The following is a 19,035-nucleotide window of genomic DNA, read 5'->3' as shown; positions in this document are numbered from 1 at the left end:
GCAATTCTCTCAGTCTTTCTTCATAGGAAAGGTGCTCCATCCCTCCTAGATAAATAAGGACAAAATTGAAAGGGAAGCTCAAGTGGTTTGCAGGAGCAAATGGTTTCTAGGGAAAGAGAACACGAAATGATCACCATTGCCTTATCTCTAACACATGAGCAAGCAGTGACAGTCACTATGGAAGAGACTCTTCAACATAGTTAGTAGGTCACAGTCCTTCTTCCCAGTCTCTGTTCTTACATGAGCTTCACCTCACAAGACAAAGGCACTGTGGGGTACAAGCATATATAAAATGTTCCTAACACAGAATTGAGAAGATTTCATCCAGCCCTGCAGCATGTCAGATTCAAGCCTTTACCTGGCAAAGAGTGTCCCCCTACAGCACAGTCTCCACATCTGCTGCAGTGACAGAGATTAATAAAATAAATGGAGTCAATCTTTTCACCTACAGAGCAACTCCACAGACTTGTTTCCAAAGAACAAAATGCAGGCAGCTGTCTTACTGGCAGGATTTTTTCCCAAGCAATCTGAAGAGTCTAATTGGCTGTCACTCCTGTGAGTTCAGGTCACAGTGGGGACAAGTGGATTGAGCAAAATTTTGTAAGTGGTCAAAAGTAGTAGCTTGACTTCGGTTTGGAATATAAATACAGCTATCACACTGCAGACAGCACTGGCACTTCTGTTTTATCACAGTCTCACCTTACGAATGATCATAAAGCCCAACCCTGCAGGGACAGTGGGAGCTGGATGCCCTCTGAAACTTGTGAAAAGTTGGTGAGATTGTGAAAATCAACATATAGAACTAAAATAAAGTTCAGAAACCAACCATCAGAAGAGTACTGCAAGAAGAAGAATTCCTTTGTGGAGATTTGCTGGGTTTTGCATGCCTAACTCATTTTCAGAAACAGTAACATTTTCTCCTTACTTGAAGATGGAATTATTGCAAAGACTAATTGGAAATGAAGATGTCTGCAGCAGGAATTATTATAACAGCATCTTTCTGCCACTGGCTTAGACAACCTGTGCTGTATTATCCAGGGAACTAGAGCCATGGCACAACTCAGAGTGCACCAATTTCTCCAACCCTTTCTACCACAGCACAATGGAAGATGAAGCTGCTGCTGGCTGCTGATCCAAGCCATCATAACTTCTAGGCCAAAGGGAACTTCTGATTTCAAACCAGCTGGAATGTCATTGAACAGCTTGCAACACAGCCTGACATGGAGGTCTACAGCTTATGCAGATCTCAGCCTCAGTTCTGACCATAAACCAGCTGTGCACCAACAAACAAACCACTAAAAATCCCCACTCCCATCAGCAATGCTACTCACAAGCTTAAGCCTCATTTTCACCAAATGGAGGGAGAACAAGAGACCAGCAACAAGTCAGTTAACAGCAGTGAGACATTCTCTTACCTTCCATGGCATATTTCATATCCTGGGCAAAAAGACTCCACATCACCTCTGCGCTGATCTTCCCAACTGCAAGCTCCTGAGGAAACCTGAGGGGACATTTGGAAAAGGCTTTGGCGTATGTCAAAGCAAAGGGCTCTTCCTTATTTAGCCCTGAGCTATGCGACAAGCTAAAAAGCTCAACTTTACAGATGCTTCCTTCACCGTAATGGACAGGTGAAAATCACAGATCATGGACTAGACTCTGTGGTACAGATTAAGTAAACTAAAAAATTTATTTAACTCAGAAAGACAAGTCGTGCATATCTTTCCTAGAAGAGGTGCACACAGTTATTCTGGGAATGTGATCTCTATGCCCTTCCACCTTTTTCCCCTTCCTTGTCCATTTTTTTTTCTTTCTCCTTTTTGAAGGTTACTAGGCTGAGAGGTGACTGCTAATCGTGTCAGATCAATGATGATTAGGGCACAATCCAGGTCTCTGTGTGTAATACCCTGTAGGATCTCTCTCTCTCTGCCCTGTGGGACTGTAGGAGAGGTATCCACCAGCTGAACAGACCCATTTCAGGGTCCTTTCCAGTGCTATGCAAACTCCACCCAGTGCAATCTCCCAGTGCTGCACTGAACACCACGTTCCTAAGCCACAGTGTAAGGCACCACAGCACTACTGTGTGCATTAATGTGCACCCCAGAACTGCTCAACATCAGAAAAAACCAAAAGAGCTCTCACCCCATTTTCAGGTGCCTCCCTGAGTTCAGGATTGTAATAATCAGGGTGTTTGTGCTCGAACGCCATCGTAACTGAACCTTTTGAAACTCTTCCATCCCAATCAAAAAGTTATTTATACAGACAGAGACAGATAAGACAGAAAGACAGACAGACAAGATAAGTACTTCTATAAATGCACAAGTGACAGAAGAGATAGAAAGCAGTTTAACAAATAAAGCAGAGCAGACACAGACTAGCATTAGCCAAACATGACATGGAGGATTCTTACTGATTCAGGACTGGAGTATAAGAATTCTTGTCCTCTTCTATGATGGAAACTATCAAAGTGATGAGCTTGGGCCAGAAATCAAGGTTTCTGATGCTGGGGCCCTGTTCCTCAGCAGGAAGGTCCTGAGTTTTGCTCTGAGAAGGAAGACAATGGGAAACCAGCATAAAATGTAAGTGCAAAGAAAAAGCAATGGTAATCTGGTAAATGCAGATCACCATGCAAACTCCAAGCACACCTGTGGACCCTCTCATCCAAAGAGCTTAAAATTATTAATGATTGCTGGCAACTTGTCTGATCTAATGCAAAACACAGTAACAAGCCAAACCACGTTGCTGACTGGTAGCCTCAAACCCACCTAATCCCTGTTTTGTCATCTACCACACCAGGAGCAGGCCAGGCTCCAGGAAACCTACTGAGACATCATTTGCCCTAAGCCTATTCCAAATACTTGGTCTTTAGGCACCTGGTTGGTGACTGCATCCCTGTTGACATGTTGTGTGTGCATTATTACAGAGAGGCCAGTGGAGCTCTCACACACTTGAGAAGAGTTTGTGTCCAGAGGCACCTCCTAAACCCAGTGCAGGATACTGGGTGCCTGAAAACAAGGCAAAATCTCATTGCTTGAGGTTTACATATGCTAATGACAGCTTCCTTGATCAGCCTACATTTGTGTAATTGGCTTTTGCTCACTCAAAGCTACATCAAACCTTCCCTTCACAAGTAACTGCTGAGGCTGGCAAAACACATCATAATTAGTTAGTGTAAAACAATTATCATCCTCCCCTTACTAATTAGTGCTCATTAATTGATTACAGATTTTCTGCATTCAGAAGATAACAAGTCACACAACTTTGTTTGGGCTGGCTTTTTGTATCAATTATTATTCTTGTTATTATCTTAAGAAAATAAGAAAAATTCAATTTCTGCCTGCTTATCAGCTACTCACAGGATCTGTCTGGTACTCCCGACTGTACAGCTCATGACAGTTGTTGAAAATGTACTCGTAGGTGGAATTGAGGCAAGCTTTCACACAGTCCTTCACCACCTGGCTAGCTCGGGGTGGACTCTGAAGCTCTTGGACCTGGCAAGGGGAAAACAAAGAGAGTCAAACAAAGCACAGTTCACAAATCAAACAGGGAAATGACACATCAGTGTTTTGGAAACCACTCAAGGCTTGGTGGATCTGCTTTAAGCAACTTGTGACCTGAAACCACAAATGGGTCACTCTCCACAGGCATAAAGAAGCAGTGACAACACTTATCTCCCCACTGACCATTTGAAGCATAAAAGAGATTTTGATGTGCCAAGGAAGATTCCCCAGAACAGACAGATCATGTGGCTCGATATGTGTATAATTTGAGCCAAACACACAATTTCTGCTGAATTTATAGGACTTTGTTACAAAGCCTGCAGGCAATCTTCCACAGCATTGGAAGAATGTGCAACAGACCAGCAGAGCAGTTTACATCTGATCTGCAAAGTCTTGCCAAAGACCATTCGTCTGCCTTTAAATACAAAAAACTTTCATTAAGGACATCTTTCATCACAAGCTTTATTGAATTTTAAAGCAACCAGAATCATTAGGGACAGGCCAACTGATACGCCTTCTCCTCTTGCAACAGCAGCTGTTTTCATTATTTCATTGTTACACTATTTTAGGAAAATGCTGCAGAGGTACTATAAACTAAACTGACAGGCAATTGTCACCCTGCAAATACAACTATAACGTGATAATTTTGATATTTTCAGTACCTCTAAACTTTTCAGAGTATCTCTATAAATCAAGCTTCCAACACAGACAGACGGTCTGAATGAATACTCTTAAAATAAAGATCTAAATCATCATTTACACTAGGGCTTATGTGTAAAAAATTTAAGCACTTCTTGAAGTAGCTCAAATTAAACACTTGCTTTGTTTTTGATAAGATAAACATTTTTAAGTGGCACGTACTAACCAACAATATTAGGTTGTAATCTTTTAAAAAAGTTTAGAAGCTAAAAGTCAGGAATATAAAATAATCTCATTACATATTGCTAGGACAATAAACTTCATTCTGAAACCAGCACATTAGCATTCATAACAACCCTCCTGGATCTCTACTGAGAGATATTATCCCATTTTAGTATCTCATCCTCCACAAGAGAACTCTAAAATATTTACTAGATAGTGAAAATCTTTCCTAATGTTATTAAAAAAGCAAATTATCTTCTTAAAACAAGACAATTCCCTTTATTCTTCCTCCTCTCCAATTTTTTTTCTGTTTTTTTGCAAGGGAGGGTGGGAGAGTGTTGTGCCATTTTTATGACTGAAGAATAATAGGGGAAAAGCAATTTACATCTTCATAATGCAAAATACAGAAAACTAAAGACAAAATGTGGATGTTTATACATGGTCAGCAGATTATTTCCATTTTCCTTAAGTGTCTAAAGAAAAACAACATGAAACAATGGTTTGAAAATGGCAAATCAACTCCTGGGGGGAAAAAAAAATTGCAGAGATGCCATTCCCATCCCCACCCACATCCCTACCTTCATCCTGAAAAAGGTAATGCTGGTCAGCAAATCCACTGTAGACTTCAGGTCCTGCAGCCGCTCACGGCTGCTGGCTGGGAAGTTATTCTGTTGACAGAAAAGGGAAATCCTGTTTGAAAGCACAGTCAGATCCATGCAAGGCTTCAAGCATGTGCTAAATAAGGAAACTGCCTTGGAAACATTTCCTGCTCAAGAAGCCTGTACCAGTCAAAACAATGCTCAATAAATAAGGCCTTTTTGCTGCAGAAGCTTATCTGTTTGCTTAATTAAATAGCTTCTCGTATAAATGTAAAGTCTGTGGATGCCAGGAGACTGACAAGCCTTGGTGGCAGGGATGGTCTCCTTGGCTGCAGAAGGAGCAGGCTGGGAACGGCCTCACCACCGGCAGCCCTGGCCTTTTGCCTGGGGCTATGTGAGACCTTTCCTTTCTGCACTCAATGCTCCGTTTTTTGGCTTCTCTTCTAAGATGCCAAGGGGTGTGGTGTATTCAACAGCTCTCCAGAGAAGTAAACAAGACCAAGAAGGAAAAATTAGCACAGTTCCCATAAGACAGTACTGGAACTAGCTAGAACCCTGTGAGATGCCATATGTAAATACATATGCTGAATGCAGCTAGCTTTGCTTTTTGCACAAAACTCTTCCCTTTCCAACCTCAGGCACTGTGCCCTTTCCAGCATTCCCACTGTCTCCTGTGGGCATGTGTCCTTTAACAGCATTCATGTTCCTCAGCATGTTCTTACATTCGAGCTGATGGGATTTGTTTTGCTGCAAGTAAAACAGCAGGAGCAACCTTCTCTTCACATAATCTCGTCATATCTGCACGTTCAAAAATTATTAGATATGAAGGTGAAAAGAGCAGAAGGGAACAGTTTTCACTTTTTACTGAGGACTTGCAGAAAAAATATGCTGTCTCTTGACAGTAATAATTGAGTATGACTGAAGTTCAGCTAACCACTGAAGGCAATGTGATGCTTTTTGCAGTCATTTGTAGATGGTCCTTCTCAGACAACTCTCCTTTTAAAAGTTAAGCTGTCCACACATGGGTTCTCTGGAACTCAAGTTATTTACCAAAATCAAAGACTTCCATGGTTAAAGATCTAAATACAAACTATTTGAAGAATATAAATTGCCATCTCCTGTTTGGAAAGCTGCAAACTAACACTTTTTCTTTCAAAACTTAACCTGCCCTTCAGGGTTTTAAAATAATTACTAAATGCTCCCATAATACTTCAGTCATTTCTCCAAATGTAACGTCAATTAGATTACACCTATATTATTTAAACTACACAGATCTTTCCTGGTCCTTTATGTAAGATCTTGTTAGTGTACATTTCAGTTGCATTAGCCACCAAAAAGCAGCTTTTACTGAACACCAAGCAAACAAAAAAGGCAGCACTGTTACAGATTCCTATTGTCATGGGTTGATAATTTTCCCTCTGCTATTCCATGGATCAGTTGCCTCTATTTAGACCTTTTCTTTCTAGTAATGTAGCTTGAGAATAGCTCTTCACACAATATTCCTTTTATCTTCTTTTGCACCTTTCCCCTTTCCCATTTTTTTTTGTCTTCCTAATGCACTTCTCTTTATCATCTCATGTTTTTCTCCTCTATATATTTTTCAGTGTTTCAGATAAATGCTAAAATCAGAAGTGGATAACTAAATAAAATCTAAGCTCATATTTTGCCACAATTTTCAAACTTTTCAATGAATTAGTCACTGACTGAAATAATACAGCAAGGTATTTAAGGGAAAAAAACAGCCAAGTCACATGATAAGATAATATTGACTCAGGAGTAGCAAGGAAAGAAAGTGGAGGGTTTATGAAGCTTGTTGGACTAATGCTAACATCTGAAACTCATCTCTTCACAATCTGCTGAAGTGGGGTGGGATCTCAAACCTGACCTTACATCGTGATACGAGTTTGCCAAACCTTAACTGACAACACGATGCTCTAAAATATTTCTTTCATAGTACGGGAGAACAAGTCTATTTTCTCTTTTTACATGATACCTGAAGTAGCTGATAAGAGTAATTCAAATTATTTTATCCAATCCAACTTGGATTGGAAACTTCTGGGGTAGTATCAGAGATAAGCACAGTTCACAATGCTCAAATTATTTCAAAAGCCTTGATCAAATTACAGTGGAAATAAAAAACAAGGTCTAAGTTCGATCCATGAGCAAAACAAAATGGTACATTTGAGCAACAACCTTTAATGACAATTCCTTAAGACACAAACTACGCAAGAAGTAGAAATGTAAGAGAACCCCAAATGGTGTGTTTCCATTCTGCCCACCACAATATCTGAAAGGATTCTGTTTATTCCCACTCACCCTGTACATTGAGAGATCAATCCGAAGTGAATTATGAAGCTGATCCAGAAGTTTCACAAATCGTTCTTTCTGTTGAGCAGAAAGCACCAATAAACATTCACATATCACCACTGTCCAGTCCATGTTCAGCAAAGTATCAGGTAACCAGTGTCAGACCTCATGAGAGCCGGAGAAAGCAGTATGGATACAGGGCATTGTGCAAACAGTATTTTCTTTCAATTCTTGGATTTACTTTAAAACTGTAATTATCTCTGTAGTCTGTGAATCACAATTGTCAGAAAAACGCTCCATTGTCACTCTGAACTAGTGGCAGAACAGAAATCATTCTGACTTTCCATCTGGAATTTACACCAAACTTGTATTTGAGAGAAAATACTTATTCAGAGATTAATAAATTACAGGCAGAAAAGGGTCTAATTCAGAGCAATGATACAGCTCTGTGATCTTATCTAGATAAGTGACAAGTACTACAGGCTTCTTGTGACATAACTTCTTGAGGTCAGGTCTCTCCACTGAATTCTCATTTGGCATTGTGAACACCTCCTCAATTTATTAATAACTTCTCAGTCTGATGGGAAGCATGAGCTTTTCCAAATACTTTTCCAGCATACTCAAGTCCACCACAAATTATATACAAAACATTTTAATCATTAAGGGGATAGACTTCTTTTGTGGTGGTGCTTTTTTTCTCCTAAAGCAGTTTCTGTTTTTAAAAACAAAGTTCTGAAATTACGAGATCACACGGTATATTTTACCAACAGCACTAACATGCAGAGTTATTATTGTTTGCTCATTCCATACCATCTGTGCTCCACTGTAATGTGAACACAAAGAATCAACATCACAATACATTACACTGATTGATATCTGAAACGTGTGATGATGAAGACAATAAACCCATGCTCTTTGTCTGGTATAAGAGTTCCACTGCTTCGAATTCCTCACAAATTTAAAGTTCTTTAAACAGAACAAATTATTTACTCAAGGGTGGAAGCACTGTAGCAAATTAAAGAAGTCCAATCACAACATCACCAAACCCACAAACCTACCCCAAAATTGGAGGCTGCAAAGCGGTCCGAAGCAGACACATTTGTGGAGGCAGTGGTGTGTGCATAATAAGCATTGATATTGGCAAGTAAGGTGCTCATCACAGCTGGCACGCCTGGGCACATGTATTTAGAGGAGAGACATGCAAAATGCCTGCAAAAGGACAGTGATGTAAGTAATTCTGGTCTCTTTTGTGCAGCAGGACTTGACTTTACCCCTTTAACAGACCCCTTGTGCTGGTGGGCACCATGAACAGATGGAAGTTACGATTCATTACTTTACAGAACTCCAGCATCTCAGAGCTTTTATTCAGAAAGGTGCCATCTAGACAACAGCTCAAAACAAAGAGAAATCCCTTCACTGCAGCCATTTCCAGATCATAAAACAGCTTCTCAGCCATTTGCTGCCGATAGTATGTGACTCAGTGATGCCCTGGGTCCTGATGCCAGTTCCTAGAACCAAGCCTGACACAAGGAAATTGACACGATTTGCTGCTGCTTGAGGCAGACACAGGTTCTGAGGTGTCATGAGGTGGCAGCAGCTGGAAAGCATTAATGGCCACTGAGAGTACATGCTAGTATTTCTGTGCTGCACTGATATGTGTGATTCCTTATGGCTAACCCATTAGGCTGCAAGAAGTGTGCACGCTCATTTGCATTTTCCCATTCTCTCATTAAAATCAGGGAACCCTCCTCCACGGAATCTCGGAATTATGCTAGGAGCATCCAGGCTTGTGAAATTATTGAAAAAGTTTTTTAAAATCTCTTAGTCCTAAAAAAAAAAAAAATTAAAAAAAAATGGAGCTTAAGAGGTCTTATATCATGGGAAATGGCAAGTTCATTTCAATAGGCAGAAGAGATGGGGCATTTTTATGCAGAAATACTCACTGAGAAATTTAATCTAATCTGGGAACCACTTTACAAAGGTAATTTTCTCCCTGAGGGACTCAGAATCACAGAACAGTTCGGGTTGGAGGGGACCTTTAAAGGTAATCTAGTCCAACCTCTGCAGTGATCAGGGACCCACCGCTCCAACTACACCAGGCTGCCCAAAATTCCATTCAAGATGACCTTGAACCTAAGCTTCCAGGTTAGGCAGGACATCTACCACTTCTCTGGGCAGCCTAGCCTATCCATGCACTGTTTCACCACCTTCACTGTAAAAGATTTTGTCCTTTTATCTATCCCAAATCTAACTTCTTCAAGTTTAAAACCATGCTTGTTACATAACACTTACATACCAATTGGTCATTTAGGCAATTGGTAAATATAAGCACATGAAATGGATTCATTTAGCTTTAAGAAGAGAAGCTGTGAAGAATGGGGGTCTAATCAGAGAGGCTTCCACCTTCATCCTTGGAAATTTTTCACATCCCTGAGCAGCCTAGTCCAGCTTTCAAGATAGCCCTGTTATAAGCAGTGACTAGACCTCCAGAGAAACCTGCCAATTCTTTTCCATTTTGGCTTAAACCAATAGGCAGAAAAGCTGCTTGTAAGGTGACATAAATGTAGCTCATAACTCATCTAAGGACCCATAACCCAAAACTTTTAGCTTCTAATGTGAAAAAGTTCACTTTTTTGTGCTACATTTTATATTATGTTTGAAATAAGAAATGAGCTAAGTATAGCAATACTAGTCTTTAAAAGGAAGAATGACTAATCCCAAATCCAAGTAAAAGTACAGTGTCAAGGAAAAGGGTCTTTGAAGATACAGAACTGCATTAACCTAGCTCCAAAGAGGACAAATCAGTGGCACCATTACTGAAACTTTCTGGAAGTGCTTTCAGCAGCACCTGGGAAATCAGTGTCTTCAAAGAACTGTAACATTTGCCACAACAGGCATACAGGACAAATGATTCCACAAAACCTCATCCCTTCTCATATCGTCACAAACCTTCAGTGGGAACCTTGAGCAACACCTTTTTAACTGAAGAACTCTCAGAGAGATTGGGGAGTCTCAAAACAGAAACGGCAGACAAATAATTTTTAGACTTTGAGGACACTAGTGATTAAAAGACAGGAAGTCTCTTCCCATTCACAGTAAGACCCGTAAGGAGCAGCTGCCACTGCCAAGCTTTCCATTATAGATACACTTCATCTGCTAAACAGTGAGAGTAACATCCATCAGTTACACCAATTATCTGCACTAAGGAACACAGGAAATGCATCTTACGTCATGGCCTGGTATATTGACTCAATGCCATAACGCATTGCAAATTCATCCACGATCTCTTGGGCTGTCTCATCGAAATACACCTTCCATGCATCATCTCCTTTGGCATCAGGGATCTTCACCACCCCATTCCCTTGCACATCTGTGAGATGGTGAAAGAGATTCTGAAAAACAAAACAAGGACAAGTCTGTATGTGAGGCTGCTGAAGCCGCTAAGATTCATGAAGAGCATGAAACTGCTGATGTGGTGGCACTATCACAAATTTCTTTGTTCTCTTCCTCTTTTTTCCCCCTGCCCACTCTGTATTTTCTGCTTTTACCTTCTTTTCTTCTTGAACGAATCTCATAGCTGAATTTTTCACATGCATACCTACAACTTTACCCAGCAGACAATGTGAATGATTCAGAAGAGTGCTTCAGTGCACTGAAACCATACACTAATTAGTTTTCCTGAAACCTACGCATTTCTGTCCTCATCATGAAAATGCCTTAATATGGACAAGCTATTTAAAATAGCTGACGTTACAGCTCTGTATCAGCATTGTAATTATTATCATACAGAACAGTCCAAACAGATTTCTCTTCCTGAAAAGGATACCCTTAAGATTGCCCCTAACAACTAGAGACTTGCATTATATTATTCAACATAACCTTTCACTTTATCTAACACTGCAAAAGTTTTCAGCTATCATTGCTATGCAGAAATTGCACATTAAGCTCAGTGGGCTTCTCAGTAATCCTCAAATTCATGTCACTTACAGATTCATCAGCCTTTCAGAGAGTGGCTCCCTACAGTAAGCGATGCAGAAGTCTAATGATCTCATTAGTAGCTAGAGGACTCTGCTTTACAGTACTATTTTTCCTGATTATATTATTCTTGCTGCAAATCATCTTCATTTTAGAATACACAAAAGAAAAATGTGATAGTTAAAAAGATACCTATTTGCAAAAAAAAAAAAGAGCAGCAAATGAACACGCATGTTCAAAGACAAAATGGAAACAGCTTACCAAATAGTAGCCATCAATGAAATGAAAAACAATAAATATGTATTGAAGGATACAACACAGCATACTAAAAGAAGCCTACTTTCCGAGCTTCATATTTATCTTAAAATAGTTCCCTGGTAAGGGCAGAAAGAAGGCACCACAGAGCTCCTCCAGTTCACTGGCTGGATAAATATGCTGTTCCTTTAGATGAACATTCCTCTCTGTGATACATCTGTCCTTCTCTGTGTAAGATGAATTTGCTTAACCCTCAATGACCTCAGGATATTCCTGTATACAGGTTTCTGACTACCCTTCCTTATTCAGGCACTTTTGAGATTGACCCTGCTGCCTGCCTTTTCGTTGACACAGACAGACTGGGCATCTCTCCAAGACAGGGTTTTCCCTTTAGTCTTTCTCACAAGCCATCTTTGGATTTCTCCCAACTTCTGCAGCACTGCCTGTCTAGCTCAGTCCATTCTGAGACAAGTCAGTACCAGAAACCTCAGCTTATTCTTCTGCTCCCCAACAGCTGTTCATAACTACACACCACTGCAGCAGGACAAAAGAATTTATACCACCAATACCTGCATCACTTAAATAGCCCAAGACAGAGACTCCTCAATCACAATTTACTCATAATGCATTTTAGTATGCTTCCTCTAAAGAAAGACAGAGATACAGTACATGCTGAAAACATAACTCAAGGAAATTCACAGGTTTCTCCACCTTAAACTCATCATGGGTTCTGAGTGAAACCAAAGCCTGATCTCTGACAGTAGCACAGCTGTGACAGTGGGACACACTGAGCCAGCCAGTGTTGGGGAGACAGCTTAAAGCTGCTCCCTGACAAAGGTGGGTTTGATGATTCAGTGTGTTACCACTGCATGGCAGGGAAACGAAAGCTCACCTAGGGCAAGGAGGAACATTTCAAGAAAATAAAGATCAGAAAATTACTTTCTCAATAGTCAGAATGAACAGATATTCACACTTCTTACCTCATGAAGGCAAGTGTACTGAACATGATATGGAGCCACTTTCTCCTCGCCTTTGATCTCCACACTGATTTGTAGGCGAATAGCCCCGGACACTGCAGACTTATCTGTTCGCTTCTCTAGAGGGTAAAACCATCAGCAATTATTGCATTGTTCATGTTCAGAACACGGCCATCTCAGGATGACAATACTGGCAAAAGAAACTGCTGGAAACTGCTGGAACCTGGGCTGAGTCATCACAGTGAAAACTTTCTCTTTTCTTTCAAAACATTGAATAATACTAAGTAGACACGAGCAAAACAACTGCCATGATACACCCTCAATATGACACATCTAATTAGAACTATGCACACTTTTGGACATAAGACACCCTTTCTGCCAGCAAATGCACTACAGGCTCTTGGATTCAGTCAGCTGAACTAGAACCACCAAGGACAGATTTCTTTCTGAGAACAGGACTGACTGATGTGGAATTTGTCCCTAACTTCACCATAGTCCTGAGCTTCTGGGAACTGCCGGAAGAAGATTTTGGATCTCCTAGATGACAGGTTCACGTGCCTGTCAACTAGGCACCATCTAGTTGCTTGCTGGTACCCTTTACAACAGTCACTGGAAAAGGTCTCAAGAACTTGCCAGCCCAGTGCAATGCACCTGATGTTCTTACAAAGTGCTAAAATGCTTGTCTTGACACCAAAAGAAAGAACACAGGACAGCATGTCTCCAGCAGAGGTGGAATAAGAGTCTTGCTGCAAGCATTTCTTTCATTGTATTTTTAAGTAGCTGACAGAAAAATCATCAACCTTCTGGCAAGTTATACGCCATTTTAACTGAGATCAGCTTTGCAGCTGCTCTGCAGCAGCATCATATGCCGCTGAAACCATGTAAACTTTTTTCCCTTCTTGTAAATTGTCCACATGCATCCAAGTGCTCTCAAACATTCCCAAACCAACACGTAACAAGTTTTCAGCCTCAAGGCCCTGCTCACCAAGGTTGTACCACACATCCATTTCTCCACTCAGAGTGCGAACTTCAATGATTGTTTGCCCCAGGAAATCATCTGACTCGCGTTTCAGCCTCTGCTTGACACGAGACTTGATGTCATCATCTTCATCCCACACTCGCACCTTGATCCGGTCAGAGGAATTATGGCACTCACTGCAAACAAGAGAAAATGTAATTTTAAGAGTGTGCAATGCAGCCAACATTTATTTGCTACATTCTCTGTACTCCTCTTGACCCACTCCTCCAACATCAGAGAGATAGATATATTAGCAAAGTGTAAACAATGTGCATTTATTTCAAAAGTGGAGTGTCTGATATGAACAACACAACACCTTGTTGGTGCACTCTAAATGCTCCTGTGACATGGCAAATACTCCAAATGCATGCTGAACAACCACCCTGCCCCAACCTCAGCCACCAATTTCTGACTTCTCATGCAGTGTGACTCTGCTGCTTGTCCTCACTCTCAGCAGCAGCTCACAGAACTTGGGAATTCTCTTCACAGCTGTCAGTTTTGCTGTGAAGCCTACAGAAGCCAGGGGATAGCTAGGCTGGCTAATGCCAGCATACACCCCCGCAAAAAATGACAATCATCATCTAACTGGTTTCAACAGCTCTCTCCATCAATGACCTCCTGCTCAGCTGTAGGCTGTAAGGGCTACCTGCCTTTATGCAGTTTCTAGGTTAGCACAGTGAAGACCTGTGACAAACACCCTTTGTGCTGGTTTCTAACAAAGGAAAAATAGTTCAGGTGGAGGTAGATCTCTTTCTTCAAGACAGTCACAAAGCAGTCTTATCAATGCATAAGGCATTACAATCAGATGATACACCACACTGCCTGAGGAGAACGGGTGTGATACAGTAGTTACAGCACTGGTATTTAATTACTAGAATTGATTCTGCCTATTATTCACAGCTTAGACTGATACTTTGTGCTCTGGGCAGATCAATAAAGACATTTCCATTAAAAGAAGCAGTTTACTGTTTGATGAATCAGTACCCTCCAGTTTAATGCACAGACGGGATTTAAAGACTCTCCCCCCTTTTTCAGGTGTTTCAGATATCTTTTGTATATCCAAACAGGCTCTTGGATGTCAGAAGTGGGTAGAACCGTACTATAACAGCTCTGCTCATTTACAGGACATGCAATAAAGCAATTTGAATGCTCATATGAGACCATGACAAGGGTGATTACTCACCATAACCACTACAAATGTCTACCCTCAAGCAAATAAAACCTATGAAAACAGGCAACCACTGCTGAAGGCCTGTTTTCCAGCCTTTTTAACATTAACATGCTGTATCTGTTGCTAAGCAACAGGGAAAAAGAAGAAATGGGTCAGAGGAGCTCTGCTAAGCCTGGTCAATAGGATGTGGCAGTGGCTGGTTATGAGCATGCTCTCTGCCAAGAAACCATTTGGGTTCTTACTGCCACCATTGTGATTCGGGACAATGTTTAACAGACATCCATGCAGCTCTTACTGATTTTCCCAGTAGAGGGGAATAGCTGGGAATTATATGGAAAGGTTAGAGGCAATTCCATGCAGCTCGGATCACAGGCAGAGCACATCACTGTTCCCTGCCTTCACTGTGCAATCAAATGTGTATTTAGAGCTCAGAATAAAAGAGGTTCAATGGTTGTCTCCCATCTTCTGCACTCTCCTCTTCCTCCTCCTTTATTTCAAGAATATCTTCCCAACAAAACCATGCAAACAAGTTCTCACAAGCAGGGAATGGTTGGAATTGCTGCTCTTTGTAGCTCTCAAATTTATCCGAGTGCTTTGTCATGTCTGCCAGCAATACAGCCTAAGCATGTAAAAGAAATCCTCTTTTCCTGACACAGTGCACTACTGTACAGCCTGGTGGTATTGTAGAGGCTTAGTGTTCAGAAATGCACAGTGCCTCAAAACACAACTGGGACACAGAGCCATCTACCAAACATCCGTAAGTTAACTCCTGACTTCTTCAGACATCACCTTCTGGCTGACAGCTCTTTGCTAGGACCACTTTAGTCTTTTTTCTTTGCTTCCAGTGGTCCTTCCTCAAGGAGAACATTCACTGTTCAAACCTAATATCTAACTTAACAGCCCCACACGCATCATCCCCTGCTCCTGAAGTGGCTGGCTATCATCCTTCACTCAAAGACAGCAGCATAACTCACTGCAACATCCTACAGGAAGCTTTCCAATAGCATTTACTGAGCAACTAAAGCTTCTATTTTACCACACCTTTCCTTGTTGTTTTTAAGAGACTGCTCAATTTGCTTTCTTTGTGCTAGTGCCATGCCAGAGAGTGAGCTTTACCACTTGCTTACTGCAGCTGGAGGCCTTGAGCTGGCAGCTTACTATCAGAAGGGTAAGTCTGTGGAACCATAGTCCTTGATTTGGTGAAGCAACACAGATGTGTCAAAATCAGTTCACTTTTCAGTCAGCACCAGAATCATGAACATTGCAAGACTTGGCCTTGCTAATGGGTAAGAATTTTCTAATTAATGATAAATAGCTTCCAATTTGTGACAGTGACACAACTCCATAAGACTGTGGCTAACAAGCTCTGCTGCTAGAAGCTCTCCTCATCATTAATACAGCAGCTGGTATATCTCTCAAGATGCCTGCCCCACTTCTTGTTGTTTTTATGAAGCCTGATCTCACTGCATGCACACATATGTCTGTCCACCCTCCTACAGCTGAGCTCTTACAAGTTTTCCCAAGAGGATGCAGAGAAAAGAAACACTCTGTGACCCCACCAAAAGGAAGAAAATACCAAATACTTTCAGGTCCATTTCAGACATCAAGAGACTGGAAATCAGGTTTGCTATGTACATAGCTCAAACCCTTTATTTTTTACCCATATTGTCTCAGTGTTTGGAGTGGTGCCATTTTTATAAAAGCACTTACTTTTACACTTCAAGCTACCAAATGAAGTAACATTTTCCAGAAACAGCATACAAAATCTAAAAGAAAAACTAAAATCAGATTTTTTTTTTTCATTAAGATTTTCTGCCTTAAGCCAGTCATTGCTGCACTGGAAGCAGCTGAGCCCGGTTCTGCTGACTTGCTCACTACCCCACTCTCTACCTCGATCCATTTTGCCACATTCCCCTTTAGTCTTACACAGCACCGAAGCCCCAGCACCCACACACGTCCCCTGCACTGTCAATATTTGGGTCTCTTCCCATGCCCAGCTGAGGGGAAGCACGAGAGCACACGAAGCTGTGGTTAATTCTGGTCTGCACACACAGTGACATGCCCACACACACAGTAATTTGTATATTGGTGGCTAAACAGAACAAGGAACTGTTGAATTTACACTATAGTTCCTCCCACAACGAAGTTAGTAATTTGTATCCCTCCAATGTATCTCCAACTTCTGAAAAAAAAACTGTAGGAAATGATTCTTAGTTCTGAGATCTCTGCCAGTCTGTAAAGGCTGGGCCAGATGGGCTTGGATGATGTCAGGGGTTTGGGACAGGGCATTGACTGTGCCTCATCTCCTTCAAAACGTGGAGGGAAAGAAAAAGGAGAAGTGTCAAAAAATGACCAGAGTACTGCTTCTCTACCAATGATTCATTCCTCGGAAAAAAAAACCCAACAATATTTGTGCTGAATTTGCTAATTCTCCTGTAGAGCTGACAGGCTAATAAAGACAAAACACAACACACAGATTTACACAAGAACAGACAAGGAAAGTAAAAGACCAGAGGAAGCAACAACATTTTGCAGATTTTAATGTAGGTCAGTCAAGCCCAGAATTAAGTAGTTTTATTGTATTTCTGGGGGTTTTTTTTTGGTATTGAACCAAAAATATTTATGGTTCAAAGAGTCTAGTGAATGTCTGTGTGTTCATATTCTGCGAGCAGTTTCCTTCCTGCTGACACAGTTCTGAAGAAGGGCCTGTAAAGTTCCAGTGCAGGCAACAGTTCATAAAATGCTAAAAAAAAAGAAAGAAAGAAAGTGAAGACCTGCTTGCAGAAATAATGGATGAGGGTACTGGACGTGGGAAAATGCAAAGGAGAGAACAGATCAGCATGATGTTAGGACCTGTGGTCATTTGAAGAGTATAGTTCTGCTTCTGAGGAGCAAAGTCTAAAAAAAGATAGTGATTTTGTGGAAAATGAGAAAGGAAGGGGTAGTTGTAGCAACCAGTATGTGAAAGACCAGTAAAAAGTTGCAACAACATACAGAGGAGGAGCAGAAAAAAAATGTTGTTTTGGGAAATGGTACAACTGAAAAAGCAGGAGGACTCGAATGTGGTTCAAATGAAGTGACAAAACATTGCAGGGTCCAAGTGGCAGCTCAGCTGTGGCCAACCATAGTGAGAATGGAAGGCAAAAACTTCTCGGAAGAGGCTCATTTTTAAATGATGACAAGACTCCTCTTTTAGGGAGAAAAAAGGACAGTGGAGAAAACACCTAAGGCAAAATCAGAGTGGAAAGAGAATGAAGGAAAATCCTTAGTACTTTGTAAGTTAAGCATGACAGCACAATAATATGCCCCGAGAGCCCGTTGTTGCTGTCTAAGAACAAAGAAATGAGTTTTCACTTCTTACTAGCATGAAGCTCTTTTCTTAGGAGAACAAGTACAATCATTTGCTGTTACCCAATGTTACAACACCAACTGACAAATTAATGGTGCACCTCGTCTAACTACAAAGAGCAGATGAAGTGATTCTGCATTTTATATCGCTAACTACATTAACTCAGCTTTCCAACTGGTGCTTGCCACGAGGCATCAGGTCTGCATTCAGATTTAAGTCTCATGTTGGTAACTGAGCAGGAAAACAAGTGAGATTTTATCAGAGTGCCAGCTTCAGTATCTGCAGTACCTGGAGATTAAAGAAAGCAAGACAAACTGGACGGCCTCTGCCACACAGTGAAGGGAGTCTGAGGGGGACAGTTGCAATTGTTATAAATACAGTGATCTCAGAAGAAGTCTAAAAGCTCTGGAACAGCACATACAATCACAGAGATAACTGAAAGATGAAAAGCTTGACAACTAGCTCAGCAGCTAAAAGGAAAATTTTGGGAGTAAACAGAAGCCTTTGGGTAACTAGATAGTGGTTACTTGAGAGCAGCACCATTCCCAAAGGATTAACAGGTATGTATATCGTGTGGGCTCTGCACAGTAAAATATTTGCTGTCTGCTAGCAGGAGGCCCTGCATTCATTTTAACTCAGTTATTCTTCTGCAGTGAGAAAGAATAAACATGCCTCTCGCAACCTGTTCAGAGACAATGTAATCTGTTCCAGACAATGACTTCACACCCACTATTCAGAGCTTCAAACACAGCTGTACTCAAACCATACAACTTCAAGGGGATATTACTGTAAAATGAACAAGTAATTTTGCACCTACGCCAGAGAGAACAGTAACATTTAGTACTCACAGTCTTTAAAGACTATGGCATTCCCTGAACAAAAGGTATGGACAAACAGCCTCCAAACAATCCCAGAGCTCTCCCTTTAAAACTGAAATTGCCCTGTGGTCAGCTTTATCCTCCTAAGCACTGTCTCCTATTGTAACCCATGCAAAATGATGCTCAACTTCAGCCTTTACAGAAAAAA

General features: G+C 41.1%; 1 protein-coding gene across 7 annotated transcripts in view; it reads right to left on the bottom strand.

Moving 5' to 3' along the window:
* Window positions 1-19,035, bottom strand: part of UNC13B (unc-13 homolog B) — a 206,993-nt gene that overhangs the window by 47,370 nt on the left and 140,588 nt on the right. For all 7 annotated transcript variants that reach the window (XM_074533532.1, XM_074533534.1, XM_074533533.1 and 4 more), the window contains 9 exons: window positions 13,457-13,626; window positions 12,475-12,590; window positions 10,493-10,656; window positions 8,323-8,473; window positions 7,274-7,342; window positions 4,937-5,026; window positions 3,354-3,488; window positions 2,408-2,541; window positions 1,416-1,501 (listed from right to left, as the gene is read on the bottom strand). In XM_074533532.1, coding sequence (XP_074389633.1) covers window positions 1,416-1,501; window positions 2,408-2,541; window positions 3,354-3,488; window positions 4,937-5,026; window positions 7,274-7,342; window positions 8,323-8,473; window positions 10,493-10,656; window positions 12,475-12,590; window positions 13,457-13,626 — 1,115 coding nt within the window. The remainder of the gene's footprint in view (window positions 1-1,415; window positions 1,502-2,407; window positions 2,542-3,353; window positions 3,489-4,936; window positions 5,027-7,273; window positions 7,343-8,322; window positions 8,474-10,492; window positions 10,657-12,474; window positions 12,591-13,456; window positions 13,627-19,035) is intronic.

Source organism: Zonotrichia albicollis, chromosome Z (assembly GCF_047830755.1).
Source record: "Zonotrichia albicollis isolate bZonAlb1 chromosome Z, bZonAlb1.hap1, whole genome shotgun sequence".
Taxonomy (NCBI): domain Eukaryota; kingdom Metazoa; phylum Chordata; class Aves; order Passeriformes; family Passerellidae; genus Zonotrichia; species Zonotrichia albicollis.
Note: the sequence above shows the minus strand (reverse complement) of the source record. Positions and strands in the feature narration are given on the sequence as shown.